Source organism: Spodoptera frugiperda, chromosome 6 (assembly GCF_023101765.2).
Source record: "Spodoptera frugiperda isolate SF20-4 chromosome 6, AGI-APGP_CSIRO_Sfru_2.0, whole genome shotgun sequence".
Lineage (NCBI taxonomy): Eukaryota > Metazoa > Arthropoda > Insecta > Lepidoptera > Noctuidae > Spodoptera > Spodoptera frugiperda.
In genome coordinates this window covers 11568495-11586521 of record NC_064217.1, presented here as the reverse complement: position 1 = coordinate 11586521, position 18027 = coordinate 11568495, and the positions used below count along the sequence as shown (strand labels likewise).

Sequence of the window (18027 nt, the reverse complement as noted above, 5' to 3'; positions counted from 1 at the left end):
GTTGTAGGTTGTCTAGGAATGACGGACACGCGGCGCTGCTGTTATAATGCCGTATTTGTAAAGAGTGTTCAAATTAACTCAAAGAGTTTTCGTGCTTTTTGGCTTAACTACTGGGCATATTTCCCATATTTTAGTTAGCCAAGAAGGTAACAAATATGTGGTTTAATAAATTAAGTCATAAGAGGTTTCTCCGTAGGTACGGTATTAAATAATTAAGTTTTATTATTTTCTAATTATTATTGATTTTGTATTTACTCATTGAAATATAGATGCCTACCTAAAATTTAAAATAAGCAACTAACTACTTACTTGAGTATATTAAAATGTGTTTTATAATGTTTTTATTACTATTAATAAATGTCCAATGTTTATAATTGTAATTCTATAAAGAGTTATACCTACTAAGTTCCCAATCCTAAAGTACTGAGGGCTCAGTATGAGTTTGTTTTACGATTAACGAGTTCGGAACGATACCGCGTTCGGCGCTCTGATTGGTTGGTTTATACGCACCGGCCAATCAGAGCACCGGATGAACTCTCGTTTCGTTTTCGTACAACATTAAGCAAACTCGTACTAAGGGTATTGATTAGTTGGTTCATTGGAACCGGCCAATAAGAGCGTTGAACGCGGTCTCATTTCGATTGCGTTAAACGTAAAAGTAACTCATACTAAGCCCTCCAAATTGTCTCTCTGGAATGCTGGTAAGAAAACAAATGACGACATAATGTGTTTTATTGCTCTAAAGAAAAGATAAGGGGTAAAAAAACAAATGTTAATTTTTCAACAGTATTTATATTTTTTATATAGACATAATATATGTGATAACAACAACTAACGAATTGAATAAATGATGAATGTTTCATATATAAATTCTTATCATATGTTTTATTTACAAATGTTAATTTAAAATAGCATTAGGTAACGGAAAAAGGGGTGAATAGATACAGGAAAGGGGTAAATAGAAGTTAAAACATTTTCCCAACATTTATGCACCCCTCCCCCTCAAAAAAAAAACATTTATTCACCCCTCTTCTGTATCTATTCACCCCTCGAATACTATTCACCCCGTTTTACCGTAGGTAAAATTAAAATACTTAAAGCTTACTAATTTGACATTAATTTTGGCACAGATTTTTGGCAATCGTTTATGGCATGATGTACCTATTAAACGTATTTTTCACATAGGAAAGTCATACTTCATGTTGGAACGAGTTAATTTAACTGGAGTAGGTATAGATAAACAGTTTCATAGAAAACAGGCTATGACACAACGCTAGCGTAGTTTTGCAGTGTGAGAGTGACTCCCGAATACTGAAATGCTACTCAATTTTAAGTTGTACTTAAATATCGTGCTGTCTCTTTTTTTTCGTTTAGTTTATATCGAAAAGAAAAAAGAATTGATAGGGACAGAACTAGTTTTGAGAGCTTCTTAAAATTGAGTAGCGTTTGAGTATTAGGACATGAGGTTGTTAGAGCTTAAATCCCCTTAAAACCCGTTTGCCCAAAAGGACTTGTAACTCACTTTGTGTTATGGCTATTCATGAATGAAGCAAAACTCGTTTTATCATCGAAATGGCAGTAAAAAGGTTAAATAGTCAGCCTTAAGAACATTCCTACTGTCACTACAACATTGAATAAAAAACAATTGATTGATGCTTCATATTTTCTTTATACTTCTTCTCTGGTGTTCAGTTGCTTGTAGAAACTGTGGCATAACAGGATTGTGTACACGTTGTGAGCTGAAATGAAATGAATGCAATCTTAATATCTTAATTGTAGAGAAAAATAAGACAGTAAGTGTGGGAGAGCCATCCTTTGGCGTCGGCTCCTTCGGAGTGATACCACGGCAAACTGGCGTAGGTAAATAACGCTTGCGTTGTTTAAGTCAGGTTACCGGAGGCCCAATTACTCCCCTTTCCAATCTTCCTGATTCTTGATTCCGAAACAATCCTTAAAGGGGATTGACCAATTTGTATGGGACTTTGGCTATTTTTGAACAAGCACTTCAGCTAATAATATATGTTTGATTTAATAGTTCATATCAGTAAGAATGCTTAGTTTTGTATCAAGATTTATATTTAGATATTTTTTTACATTTTATTGAAACTGGTTATGCATGAAATAAAACATTTTTTTTCTATTAAAATGCATTACTAATCCAATTCATATGTAATTAAAATATGGTCAAGGAACTTGGTAGGTGGATTCACCCTTACCCAGCTTAAAAACCAAATAATAGTTATTATATGTGCATATCAACCTACTTTTCTATGACCCACCATTAGCAATCCTGCCTTTAGTGTTATTTTCCAAAATCCTCCTAATCCCCGATTTTCCAACAACCCTCAAATTCTTAATCTCCAAAAATCCGGTAATGCACTTGTAACGCCTCTGGTGCACGGGCGGCGCTGATTGTTTACCATCAGGTGATTCGCCTGCTCGTTTACCGGCTTATATCATAAAATAAGACAACTAATACAGCACTGCTGTATACCTATTAATAATATAATCTGTAGAAGTTTTTAAGCAAAGAAAAGTAAATAATTTAATTTTTCTAGTTCTCTAAAGTTCCCTAAAATCATTTGTTAGTATATTCATATCAAAAACAAGAGAATCGTAAATTAATTTTCCTAATAAGTATCTACAACGTCATTCAAACTTATAATCTGCGCCTGCTAGATTTTTATAGCAATGCAATGCAATGTAAGGTTTTTAGACGCAAAATCTTGTAGGCGTCTATTACTGCGCATAGGAGTTTTATCACAAAACTAATTAATAAACTGTCCGAGTTGCCTTAAGGCAATAAATCCGCCATTCACTATTATGTGAAAAAGAATGAATAAATAAAGTCACATCAACAGCCTATAAGTGGCCATTGCTGACCAAAAGCTACTTCTCACATGGAGAAGGTTTGAACATTATTCACCACGCTTGCTCAATGCGGGTTGGCGATTTCAAATTTATAATTAGAAACTATAAGCCCAGGTTTCCTCTCGATGTTTACCTTTATCAGTGGTGTCTAAACAATCTTAGAAAGTACATATACTTTGGAAAATGTCACATTGGTATTTGCCGTTGGTAATAAAGTATTGTAAATAAATAAAGTATCACTACATAGTATAAAACAAAGTCGCTTTCTCTGTCCCTTTGTATGCTTAAACCTTTAAAACTACGCAACGGATTTTGATGCGGTTTTTTAAATAGATAGGGTGATTCAAAAGGAAGGTTTGCACCTATGCGAAGCTGAGGCGGGTCGTTAGTATCGTTATAATAGACTAGCTACTTCCACGCGGTTTCACCCGCTCTGCTCGGCTTCTATTGGTCACAGCGTGATGTTTTATAGCCTATAGCCTTTCTCGATAAATGCCCTATCCAACACAAAAAGAATTATTCAATTCGGACCAGTAGTTCCGGAGATTAGCGCGTTCAAACAAACAAACAATCAAACAAACAAACTCTTCAGCTTTATAATATTAGTATATAGTATAGACAGATAAGTTACCAATATAAATGACTTCGGTGCAGATGGTGCCGACACTGATGTTGGGGGCGTTGAGGAAGAAGATGAACATGGACAGCAGGAAGAACACGATCCACATGATCATGTACGCCTTGATGATCACTGGCCGCTCCTGGACACGTAAGACACCGTAATGTTAGTGGCTTTATAGTTAATCCTGTCGTATACAACGTGTAACAAAATACCCATATACATCAAGAAGCCCTGATGAATACAGGTTGAATAGAATCTCTACACAAAGTTTCAGCTTAAAATACGTTTAAAAAAATTTGTACCAAATACTTGGAATCGCATCGTTCTTGATTTTAAATCATACAAACGTGTCACAACGCTACAGGGATCACTCGCTGATATTACTTATGAAACATTTCTTCTGTCAATTTAATCGCGTAGTACCTGTCTACCTAATTTTGATTCGCGCGGCGGCGCGATTGGAAAAATTCATAACTTGGTACCATGAAAACATGAGTTTAAAAAACCCTTCCCGTATCGTTTGTTATGTTATCTAGAAACCGCGCAATTGATATGTATACCTCTTTTTGTTACACGTTGTATAAATTGTAGATAAATATACTAATTTTGAATTTTAAAGAATAGAATAGAATAGAAAATAAAGTATAGAAAATAGAATAGAAAGGGTCTGGCTGACTCAATGTAGGTACATACGTAACATTGTAACAATAAAATTTCGTCTGATTGTACCAGTTGTTAAGGAGCTATATGCTAATCAGTATATATCTTACTTGTGTCTTGTTTACAAGCCATAGGTATACTGTTTACCCGAAACAGTATACGTTTTCAATACGAACGGAGTTGTAGGTGTTTTGAGTACAGTAACAATGTGGTGGTTCCAGAACCGTACTGATCAGAGATAAAGGGTATTTTTTTAATTAATTAAAAAAAATCAGCGCCGCTCCACTACTAGAGTAGATTGCACGATGTTGGCGTGCCTGCACACGCTGCTCATGCTCAACTTTTCTCCATTAATTTACTTGAGTAAACTGTGATAGTTTTAGTTAATTTAGTAGGTGTTTTTAAAGGTTTCTCCCACTATACACTAAAAGGTTTTAGTCGAAAAATAAATAACAATCTCACCGTAGAAACTCCATAAACGAAGACGATATCGAATATGAACTTGACGAGGAACATGAACACCAGGATGATGGTCATGGCATACAGCCCCGTGATGCCAGCCTGCATCTCCACGTCACCGGCGTACATCACCTCTACGTCTATAGCCCCCACTTCTGCTGCTAACACGATCATCAGGGCAAGAAGCGTGAACGATAGAAACTGTGAAAGTGTGGAAGATAGTCACTAAATATTTGTACATTTCTCTCAGTGACAAGTTATCATTTGGTATAGAATCATTCAAATTAATGTTTGAAAGATGTATTGCATTTATGGGAAACCAATCTTTCAGGATACTAACTGATGTTCCCACTTTATGACTTTCATTTCGTTTTCCTAAGCTATTATATTATTCTAGTCTAGTCTAGTCTCTAACTTGTCCTTAATACAATTAGTTTTGACCTTGCAAACAGAAAACCAGACAACCAAACACTAGGCTAAACATTAAAGGTATCTCCCATTTGCTTAACCAATTCCAAAGGCGCCTGATATAAAATGAATAGCAAACTTAACTAATTCCAAAGGCGCCTGATATAAAATGAATAGCAAACTTAACCAATTCCAAAGGCGCCTGATATAAAATGAATAGCAAACTTAACCAATTCCAAAGGCGCCTGATATAAAATGAATAGCAAACTTAACCAATTCCACCTGATATAAAATGAATAGCAAACTTAACCAATTCAAACTTAACCAATTCCAAAGGCGCCTGATATAAAATGAATAGCAAACTTAACCAATTCCAAAGGCGCCTGATATAAAATGAATAGCAAACTTAACCAATTCCAAAGGTGCCTGATATAAAATGAATAGCAAACTTAACCAATTCCAAAGGCGCCTGATATAAAATGAATAGCAAACTTAACCAATTCCAAAGGCGCCTGATATAAAATGAATAGCAAACTTAACCAATTCCAAAGGCGCCTGATATAAAATGAATAGCAAACTTAACCAATTCCAAAGGCGCCTGATATAAAATGAATAGCAAACTTAACTAATTCCAAAGGCGCCTGATATAAAATGAATAGCAAACTCACCGCATTGATGCTGCCCATGATGATGCAGCCAGTCTTTAGGTCGAAGATGAAGCAACATGTCTGCAGCTGAGGTAGACCCATTGTAACCTGAAACCAATCATTTCCAAACCCTTATATAATAAGTAATACTTGCACGGTTCTCCGACATCTTTAATTGATTTTCTGGACTTTAAAAGAGTAGTCTCTTGAGTTTGTTTCGGCATTTCTTCTCAGAGTAGTAGACATGCTGGCCTCATCTAGTTATTTAACTCTAACTTTTAAAATAAGAGAGTGAGAAAACTAAAAAAAAATATATGCTGTAGATTTCAATAGAAACTAACAACGAAAATTGGTTTGAACCAGATATCATTATTAGTTTTTAAGAAATTAAACATTTTCAAAAACCGCAAATATAACTTTGTCGTTCATACAAACACTATGTAAAACCAAGTTATTTTATAACTTTGAAATTATGTCATCTACTTGCTGCTACGGAACCCTTCATGGGCGAGTCCGATTCGCACTTGGCCGGTTTTTATTTTAAGTACTTATTTAAAATAGTCTATAGTGAAATGAACTGATATCATAATCAGGGTCACCTTCAGGTGACCTTCAGGTGACCCTGATTATCAGGGCTTTCAAATGATGCAATTTTCATTTATTTACTTTAATCGAATCTATGTTAGAATAATTGCGCTAAAACATAACAAAATTCAATAGCTAGCGCAAATAAAATAAAAACATACATGTCTATTTAAGTATTTTATTTAGGGAGGAAAATCATCCAATAACTTGTCCCATCCGAGTGTCGAAAGCGAGAGGTAGTGTCAGACGTTTACTGACTAAAACCACCGCGTTCCTATCTATCTATGTCTAGTCTATTTAAGATATCAAGAGCGTGTATGTATATAGCCATATAAAATTAGCAGCCGGAAATCTCACAAGATGTTAGATTTGATTTATGCAGTGTATCTTAAGTTTCCATCTAGTTTTTTGTGTTTATGATATGCCAAGGCTGTCTAAGACGTAGGCACGCATATACAGTCGACTCTCGTTAATACAACACTGGGGGCCTACTCTAATTCAACGAAAAACGAAGTTTCGTCTGAGAATTCGCAGATTGCATACTACAATTCTATTTATTGCGAACTTTCGTGAACAAAAATAAACGAATGAAATGAAGATAAATAAATAGATTTTGATATGAAATTAAAAATAAAACGTTATTTCATTTCAAGTAATTCTATTAGTAAATCAATAAAATCTACGGCCGAAGACTAAACGAAACTTCGGATTCGAGAACCGGAGTACCCCTGGAGTTAAAATAGTTCGAATTACTGAATGTTCGAAATTTTGAATGGTCTAAACAACTTGCAATATTGTCACACGCCTTTCACGAAGGGGAAGGCAGAGGTGCACATTACGGCACATAATGCCGCTATACAATGTACACCCACTTTTCACCATTTGTGTAATAAGTATCATGTATTAAGGGGAAAGCCTTTGACTCAAAATGTCGGTACTTACCTCTGCAAGTTTTGAGATCTTTCTGTCCTTTTCTCTCCGTAACTTTCCAGTGTCGAGAGTTTAATGCCGATGAATTCGAGTTAACGAGTCATTTAGGTACTTAGAATTAATATTTTCGTTCGAATTACCAAGTGTATACAAATGTATTGTCGAATTGTCGAAGGTTTGAATAAACGTGTGTCGACTGTACGGGACAATTTCCAAAACGGGCGTATTGAAAATATTGATATTTATTTTTCTTTATTTTTAATGAGATACATAATTATCATTAAATATCTATATCTGAAAAGCGCCAGAGCGATCACACGAATACACCCGTTTTGGAGATTGACCGACACACATATAAAAGAAACATGAAGCAAACACAGTATTACGTCAGCTGATGGCTGTTACTCTTAATTAAAAACACTATATGGATCTACGTCTATAGCTTGCTAGATAATATTATGGATGTGTGAGGATGACCTAAGCGATAATTACTTGTGGGTTGGGCTTATTAGAATGCAACGAATTTTTTCTCGTTTTTAAGTCAATTAATTACATTAATGGCCAGGTATATAAGTAACACGCTTCATAACTTACCGACGACAAAATACCAACGTGACATTTTCCAAGTTATATGTACTTTCTAAGATTATTTAAACACCACTGACAAACAGTGAAGGAAAACATCGCGAGGATACCTTCGATTTTCAATAGCAAGCCGAATATATGAAGTAATTTCTTTTTATCTATAAATGTATTTATAACTTACCAACTGAGGTCACATTTACTTTACATAAATAAAATAAAAAAAATACACCAAAGAATAAATAATTAAAGTTAAGAACACCACAAACAAAATGCACATAAAATGCCTAAACCGTCGTACGTACCTTTTTGCGTTTGTCTATAATACAAGTATGTTCGGGAGTCACTGTGTCAGTTACTGCTACCCTTACTGAATGGGGGCTCTATGGCAACTTGCCAAAGATTATTATGTGGTTACAGACAAACTCTTAGGTTGAATCAAGAGATGAAACCTCAGGGAGGATATTATGAAAATATTGTTTTTGAAAAAAAACGCTTTATTTTTCAAAATAAGAGGAAGGAAGAAGGAAGGTTTAAATAAAATAAATATGTGGTTAATGTAAACAATTTAATTAAAACTAATTATATCAACTGTCAAAATTCGAATGATAACAAATCATAGGGATAGTCATACGATATCACGATTACCCTGAAAAATACTATTCTGTTATATAAATTATTCATTAATATCAAAGAAAATCTATTATAAAAATAAGTCAGATTTTCCTTCCTGATGCTATAACTCCAGAACGCACTTTAAAAGGCCGGCAACGCACCTGCCACTCCTCTGGTGTTGCGGGTGTCCATAGGCGGCGCTGATCGCTTACCATCAAGTGACTTGTCAGCTCGTTTGTCACCCATTCCATAAAAAAAAATGGAGAAGGTTAGTCCGCGGTATACCTACTTATATTTATACCTACTTAAAATTTGTCGCATCTCTTTTTGATAGGTGTTGAACTGGGTCCCCTCCGGCGCCGTTATGTCTGAAAATTGAATCAATATTATGTCTGGTTGGTTGAGATTTTTTAGGAGCCGAAACGGCGAGACTTATCATTAGTCAGGTCAGACTAGTCTTTGTTATTTATTGGGTTAAAGGCCTGTATAAAATCCATATTATACATATTATTAAACTTATTTGAGACTAAGCTTTTAACTATTTACTATCTTTTTCTTTTTTATGGAATAAGCCGGTAAACGAGTAGACGGATCACCTGATGGTAAGCAATCGCCGTCGCCCATGGACACCCGATACACCAGAGGCGTTACAAGTGCATTGCCTTTTGGGGGCTAGGAATTTAAGGTTTTTGGAGAATCGGGAATTGGAAAGTGCCCAAATGCCCATTTGGGCGTCCAGTAACCTCACTCACACAGCGAAACACAACACAAGCGTTGTTTCACGTCTGTTCTCTGTGGGGCCGTGGTATCGCTCGAGTCGAGCGGGTTAGATTCCTACACGGAGCAATACATTGTGTCATGCACAAATTGTTGTTTCGGGTCTGGGGGTCATGTGTATGTTTAATTGTATATTTTTAGGTAGACGCAATCACGACACAGGAGAGAAACCTAATGTGGGGCAACCTTTGCTAAAAGAAACAAAAGAAGAAACTAACTTGAAATGAGGTATCTGTATATGCAACGACACAACGTCACACCTTTTATCCCCGAAGGGGTAGTCAGAGGTGCTCATTATGGTACATATCGTATATTAGTACTCAGGTAGGAATGATGATAGAGCACTGCACTTAATTAACAAGATAATTGAGTGAGTAATCCACTTATAAACACATTATATACATTACACTGGAATATGGAGGTCTGAATTATTATTAGTGTGTGACCTCGGCCCTTCTGTATTGTACCTGACCTATGGTCATTTGTTGGAATGTATTGCAGACCTTATGGCATCCGGAGCTGCGGTCTACCTAGCGGGCTTACCGGGACTCCGGCTCGAAAAGCAGGAGTAGGAACGGGGTGGTTTTTAGTCAGTAAGAGTTTGACACTCCCTCTCGCCTCGCCCTGGCGAGAAAAGTTATTGGATTATATTCCCCCCCTAAAACAAAGACCTTATGGGATTAATTTACGCATCATGTTACATATATTTTTTCGGAGTGGTAATTGAACCTGAGACACGTTGGGTAGTAGTTAGTTGTCTATCCACTGCGATGACCATGCAGACCTATTTGCAAAAAACCTGTTCCTTTACCTGTAGATAATCAAAATTGAAATATTTTATTAAATTACACCAGCAAAGTATTTTAATGAAACCAATTTCCATATAGTAACATAGGTAACAACACCATACCATACCACTGTTGGTAATGGTACATCTATTTGCTCGCTAATATAATTTCATGGTATTCTATCGATCATCGGTTACCATGGCAACCCAAACAAGTGCCCGTGGGTGGTGAGTGGCGATGGTTTGATCGACGTGTTTACGCAAACCACAAGGTTCGCGTTAAGTGACTTTAATCAAACGTCGTTATGCCCTGGTCCGAGGGCTCATATTGGATATAAATAGATGTGAAACAAAACTGTAGTAATTGGTTGATACAACGTATTTCTTTGAGTTGAAATGTGAACATACGATTATGATTGATACGTGCTCATAAGTTTGCGAAAATAATTTTGTTTTTCATTTTGTGTTGGTGGGTTTTTCGTAAAACGTGGGAAATTGAATATCAAACAATGGATTTGATAAAAATAGTACCTACCTAAATGCCTTTGAATTTCTGTTATAATTCATCACAATCAGTTTAGTGGTCGATGCGTTAAATCGAAAAACAAGGAAATAAAAATATCTATAGAAATGGTGTTTGGATCGATCTATGTATACATTTTTTCCTATTATACATACAAAGACATATATTTTTATACCACGACGGTGGCAAGAAAGCACACGGTCCACTTGATGGTAAGTGGTTACCGTGGCCTATGAACGCTTGCAACACTTGGGGCATTACATGCGCTTTGCCGACCCTTAAGAAACCTATTTAGTTCCTTCTTGAAGTACCCCGTATTGTAGCCAAATGTAGCCAAATTAAAAATATCAGACTGAATAATAAGAAAAAAAATATGCAGATTGTTAACAATTTGACAATAATGTTTAATACAATTTCACTATGAAAGCTCCGTAGAAACGAGCTACGGCGTAGCAGTTTTGCTACGAAACTTTTACTTTTTACGTTTCTTCATCAAATTTTAATTTTTTTTTCATGTCGATAAATAAAGACTTAGCATAGTGAATGAGTCGTTGAATACAGGAGAAACCTTTTTTTTTGTAAAGTCGCCAAGCCCTTTGGGGAAGAAGACATGGAGTATGATCCTAACTCACTAAAACCACTCCGATGACTGCCCCCAGCACCTGTAAGAGGCATCATCATTTTAAAGACTGCTCCGAAACCCTCACGGTACTTAGTACCTAATATGTGATTTTCAAACAATCTCGTTTTCTATATATTTTCCTAGGTTAATCGTCCCAGTAGGCTTCAAGAGGAAGGAAAATAGTTAACAAACAAAATTTAATTGACTTTAACAATGTGGTTAGACTAGTTATAAGTTATGTACACGCACGGAATACATATTTTACAATAATAGATTAATAGAATACACACCCGTACATATAAACTTAAAGATGATTCCATTAATTAGCTCTGTATTTCCTGTTATTCTCTACGTCTTTTAACAAAGTATTTCCCACGTTCATAGGAGTAATAATATATTTTTGAATACCATCAAGTCAAGTCTCGCATCTCAGTTTTATTACCGTAAAAAGTAGTGAGATCTATGTATTACCAAGTCAGTTATTTTATTTAGTCCCTATTTAAGGGACCTTCTATCTTAAGTTATTATGTAAATGGTTATCATATCAATGTTACATTTATTTTACGTTTTAAATAAAATAGATCGACTCGGCCATCGCAAGTAATCATGCCAGAGACCATCGTAATTCGTAATCATTAATTAGACTACACAATATAATACGAGAAATATCAACAAAAGTAGGTATGCTTGTGTTTTCATGCGATGGCCAAGTCAATTTATTTTATTTCAGGCTTCTTGTTTTATCCATAACGAAGTTATAGGTGGTGGTGATTGACCTGAATGGCTTCGAGAAAAGGATGGTACGGCCATGCCGCTTTTTTGCTTGACTTGGCGGGGGCACTGCTGTACCCCTAGATAGCCATACTCGTTACATAAATTAATAGGTAATAATATATTTTGAGGCAATTAAATTTGTTATTGTGTCAAAACAATTTATCAGGAATTAACTATTTGGTTTATCCCTGAATTTTATTGGCTTTAGATATTTGTAGGTAGTTGTAATTATTATTTATAATATAGCTAGGCGTTACTTTGCGGAAATCGATGCTACACTAACAATACAATATTTTTAGTTTTCATTCCGCTTGTATTTGATATTGATATATTTTCAGCAATTAAATGCTCACGCAGCAGATCAACACAAAAACATACCAACACGCAACAAAACACTCGACATATATTTGCCTATTTATTCCGTAAGATAACTTTTGAAAAACGTTGCCCCACATTAGCATTTTTACAAATATACAAGTTCACATACACATGACATACAGACCCGAAACAACAATTTGTGGATCACACAAAGAGTTGCTCCGTGCGGGAATCGAACCAGCTAACGTAGCGATCCAGTTACCCAGCCACCGCGCCAACCGTGCAGTCAGTATATTATGTCCTGCTCCTCCAAGGAGCATCTTCAGGATGTCGACTCAGCAGCACACGCGAAATGAAAACTCAAAATTCATGTTACGAATTTAAGGGTTTTTGGGAAATCGTGGATTGCTTGCAATTGCATGCACTTGTTTTACTTCGGTTTTCTGTGATAATACAGCACAATTTTAAGCATATCGTCACAAAAATCTGATCGTTTAAATAAATTTTTCTTTAAATCAATCCAAAAATGTCAAATCACCAGATACATTTAAACTTTTTGTAATAACAAAACAGGAACAAAACTATGTAACATAGTAACATAATGGTAGCACATAATATGTGATGTATATACACACTTACATATGTACAACGGCCGGCACATCAAGCTACCCTAATCTGTAATTTTTTTTCATTAAACTTTCGACTTTATATCTAAGCGATAAAGTTGAAAATCAAATGAAGTTTGTCATAAAGGAGTAGTTTAGGACTCTGGCAATACAACATTATATAGGCTTCTGCAATTTTATATCGAAGTGACCTTGTGTAGTTTTTATACATATACATTGTTGTGTCCGTAGCGTTTCTAACATGATTTAAATCTATATATTGTGTCTACATGTATCTATTGTTGTTTGACTGTCTGTCTGTGGCGCTAAAACTCCAAAATTGCTCGACTGATTTGGATGACAACAACTTTATTCTCTAAATTTTTAACGGGTAGTGTAAAGTTTGTAAAATAAATACATTGTAGAAGTATGGAAATTCATATTATTGAACATTATACAATTACATTAGATAAATACATAAAACATCACACCTTCGTACTTTGGAGTAGGTGGAAACTAGAGGGTTTTTATAGCTACAATTTAATCCGTTATTGTTTAGTCAACGTCAAAATCAAAATAAATCATTTATTCCAATTAAACCTTAATTAAGTACTTTTGAAATGTCAAAAAATAAAGAATTTATTTCTTTTATAGAATTTATCTATTAATACCCTGTCAGTCTCTCAAAATAAAAAAAGAAGAATATTTCTCTGACAAACTAATTCACGCGGGCAAAGAAGCAGATAAATGCTAGTAGTATATAAATAACAAATAATAATGTGTTCACTATGCATGGCTTGCTTCTCTAATGAAACCGGTTCGGAACATTTGTATTGACGTTACAAATTACATGCCGTGATAATGACAGTCACGAATGTTTGCAGCGAATTAGTACATAAATGCGCATATAATATAAATGCTAACTTTGTATGAGTCCGAGGCCCAATTTCCGAATTCTCAACAATCCTCGAATTCCTAACCCCTAAAAGGCAAGTGTGGGAGAGTCATGCTTCAACACGAATGGTCCGGCTCGAACGGAGTGGTACCACGGCCTCACATAAAACCGACGTGAAACAACGCTTGCGTTGTGTTTCGTTGTGTGAGTAAGGTTACCGGAGGCCCAATTACCCACCTTCCCAATCCCCGATTCCTCAACAACCTTTAAATTCCTAACCCCAAAAGCCCGACAAAGTACTCTTCTAAGTTGTCTTGTCGGCTCTGATGTTTCGAGTGTTCATGAGCGGTTCCGATTGCTTACCATCATATAATCCATCTGCTCATTTACCGGATTATCCCATAAAAAAGTCGGGTTAGATCCTGTCTACTGTAGACAGTACATATAAAAGAAAACACCGATGTAATGAATGAAATCCGACCCATCAAAGGGATATAATTAACTATCCAGAGCTACGGATGGTCATACGGGCTCCGGCTCGAAGCAGGGGCAGGAACTTGGTGGTTTTTAGAGTCAGTAAAAGCTAATGCTCTCGCTTCACCCAAGGCGGGAGAAGGCATTGGATGATTTTACTACAAAAAAGAGATACAATGTCTTATGTTTAATAAGATAATATTTTCTAATAATCTTCTGCTTAGTAGAAATAAGTAAGTATGATCGAACCTGTAATTTATTTATTTAGTAGAAAAAATATGCATAATTTTACAGCTTAAGCCAACACATTAAACAGTTAAAGTGATATACCTAAAACTCGTAAGCCAATACATTATACAGCTAAAGTGATATAAAATTCTTAACATTATAATTTCACACATATTTGACAAACAAAAGTAATGGTCAAAGAAAAAGACACGTAAATAATATTATCGTTTACGAAGTGACGCGTTCAACCAATCATATTCCAAGAATAAGGGACGTCCCTGTAAAAGTTAGGTTGAAGCACTTGAAGAAGCTTCAAGTGCTACAATGTGCAATCACTGAATCATTGAAAGATATGAATGATTAACAGAAATAGGTTAAGTATCTTATCATTTCTGAAAAATAACTGATTACGTCAAATGGATATAGAAAGTACAGCAAATAAACAAACGATATGAGTTATTGATTTATGACATCATCAGTACTTAGGATAATTGTGACTCTATACTATAGGGCCTACTTTCTATATGTATATGTAACCAGAATGACCCAAAAGAGGTAGGCAGAGGTGCATATAACGGCACGTAATGCCGCTGTACACCCACTTTTCACCATATATTTTGTGTTATAAGTCCCATGTAATAGGGGGTGAGACTATTGCCATATACTGGGTACAATTCTAGACTCCGTGCTACTACTGAGAAATTTTCGAAATACCAAAAAAAGCCCAGCAACATTTTGTCAGATCCGGGAATTGAACTCGAAACTCTTTGTCCGGTAGTCGCATTTGTGACCACTCGACGCACGAGGCAGTCTTTTTCTAGCAAACAAATAAACAAACAACAATATTATTATGAGTTATCGGTTCATGACATCAGCAGTAGTTAGAATGATTACGAAATTATACTATAGGGCCGAGTTTCTACATGCAACCTGAATGGACTGGCTCGACCGAGGAAGTAACACAAATCGATATGACGTGTTTATTAATAAAGCACAAATGCATTTAAAATATGACGCAAAAATAGCATTATTTTGGCAACTGATAAATCTACCAAAACTACCATGTTTAATAAAGAATAACTCTGAACGGACTAAGATTTGGAACTTGGCGCCATAGTATTTTTTATTCAGCTCAAAATTACCTATCCAATGATGTAACACACATAGCTATTGGAAGTGGGACCAGATCCCATAGAAATTCTGGCATCTTCCTTTATTACTCCTTCTCATCAAAACTGCTGAAGGGATTGTGATGAAATTTGGAACAGGAGTAGATTATAGCCTAGAATAAAACATAGGAACGTGGACGGAGCTGCTACCACAAGCTAACATAATACTATATTTATGTGTTAAAATGTAAATTCTATGAGAAACTGATTCAGGACTTCCCCGGCCAAGCTGGTGTATTCAATTTGCGTATTATAACAGCTACATTCTACCACCTGCATTGAATAAGTAACTGTATAATTCCCTGGTTACAAATTATAGCAACAGATGCGTCACACAGAACTATCCTGCTTCATAAACACGACTATACGTTAACATATCCAGTTTATTATGGTCTCGTATTGTTCGTTCTTTCCGCACAATCGTCGGTCAGCTTATATTGGTTATGCATAGCTTCACGTTTACCCGTGCATTTTATAATACACTGTTCTATGTCTATGACGCAGGTGTTTTTGCCAAGTAACTTTGTAAATATTGTTTTTCCTCAAAGGGATACTACAAATGCAAGGAGTACTTAATATTTCTTTGATATAAGTACGTGTCTATTTCTTTAGTTTTGTAAGTAATTCTCTTCATTTTAACATTCCTGATAAGTTTACGTTTTTACTTTTTTAAGGGGGTAAAATCATCCAATGACTTCTCTCGCCCTGGGCGAGGCGAGAGGGAGTGTCAGACTCTTACTGACTAAAAACCACCCCGTTCCTACTCCTGCTTTACGAGCCGGAGACCCGGTAAAATCGCTAGGTAGTCCGTAGCTCCGGTTAGTCTATTGCTTAGGCTGCCTAGTCTGTCTCCCTGTATGTAATAACAATGTGAATACATTATAATCCTAATTCAAAACCCCATTATGTAAGCACGTGCAACTACACGTGTTATGCTGTATACAAAAAAAAACTATAAAAATTAAATCACGAATCACAATGACCTCGCATCAAGCTACCCACACAAATATTTTCAATCTTAACATAAAGTAATATGATTGAAAATCTATTGACAGTTATTGGTGTAGCTTCATGAGCCGTTTGCCGATGTAATATGAAAACAAATCACGTTTGAAAGCGTTGCTTAGATGTATTAATTGTGCATTTTAATGTACTTTTTTTTTTAAATAACGTTAGTGTTGAATGCTTTGAATTCAGTTGTGGCTTCCAAAATAGTTGGACACAATAAAATGACATCATACAACATGTCGGCTGGTCTGACCTTGAGGCCGTCTGATGCGGAACGAGACGCCATGCGCCATAATTATGTGCGCACACTATAGCTTTTGTTAAAATGTAGCTAGACTGTCTGATTTGCACCTAGATAAGAATGACTGAATGTTTCTACTAATATAATAGCATGCTTGAATGACGATCGAAAGAATAGTCCTGATAATTAATTATTATGTTATCGGCTTACTCACGTTGTAATTGTTTGACGAGGAACTCGACTAGTTTCAAGCCGTGCTGGAGGCTTATATCTATGAGCAGTATTCCGCGCTGCTACTCGTCAAACAATCACGCGTGTAAGCAATAAAATAATGATTACATAACGAAAGTTATAATAAAATTTAAGTCCTTAAAATGTCCCAAATTGAAACAATTATAATTTATTATTGTTGTGTCAAGCAATACTTATATGTGGCAAGGAAAGTAAAGCAGAAGGGAACACAATAGGACTAGGTAAAACCGTGTGCGGAGAATTACTACGCTCTGATTCGTTGGTTTATTCGAGCAATCAGAGCGCCCGACCCGCTCTCGTTTCGATTAGTTTAATTAAACATAAAGCAAACTCGTACTTATAATACTTACAAAAAATATATATATAAATACAAAACTTTTTCTTTGGATTTCACCCACGAACCTACTAAGAGAAAAAATGATATTTCAATCAATTACTCACGGTAAGAACTAGTAGACGCTTTTTATGTTTGTATGTTTGTGTGTCTTATGCGGTCAGCTGGTATTGTACACTTTTTTACAATCCTGTTTTATATACAAGTGACGTAACGTTTCCAAGTAACTTTGCAAGTTAAAACAGTTTGATACGACTATCTTTTTGTTTTTACTTGTAAATGGAGCAATATGATAGCTTGTTGATGTTATTCTTGCCTCTCGTAATCTTAATGCACTTTTATAAAGCAAGTATTCAGTATGTTAACTAACAGAGAGCGTTCCTGTTAACCCGCAATAGTATAGCATCCATACATGCTAAAAAATATTACCATTCAAAAACAATTTATTTTTTAAATATTAAAATATTCACCAAAAATTTTAAATCGATACGTAAAAGAAACACTGTGCACGCGTAGTTGAAGGAAGGCAACGTTGCAATTTATTACTTACTAGCTTTATACCGCGACTTCGTTCGCGTGGAATAGTGACTTCTGGCAAATTTTTGGTTTTAACCACATAGTTCCCGATCTCGCGGGATCTC

General features: G+C 35.6%; 1 protein-coding gene across 3 annotated transcripts; it reads right to left on the bottom strand.

Annotated features, from left to right (window-relative positions):
* Positions 1–772: 772 nt before the first annotated feature.
* Positions 773–8883, bottom strand: LOC118267574 (uncharacterized). 3 transcript variants are annotated; one of them, XM_050694590.1, is made up of 5 exons: positions 8685–8883; positions 5689–5775; positions 4616–4813; positions 3503–3632; positions 773–1739 (listed from the first exon to the last, which is right to left on the bottom strand). In XM_050694590.1, exons 2-5 carry the CDS (start codon positions 5767–5769, stop codon positions 1669–1671), a joined length of 480 nt encoding a protein of 159 aa, XP_050550547.1. In that variant the 5' UTR covers positions 5770–5775; positions 8685–8883; the 3' UTR covers positions 773–1668. The 3 variants fall into 3 exon arrangements, with proteins under 3 accessions (XP_050550547.1, XP_035437536.1, XP_050550546.1); XM_035581643.2 differs by lacking the exon at positions 8685–8883 and adding an exon at positions 8070–8144; XM_050694589.1 differs by lacking the exon at positions 8685–8883 and adding an exon at positions 7195–7543.
* Between the last annotated feature and the right edge of the window lie 9144 nt (positions 8884–18027).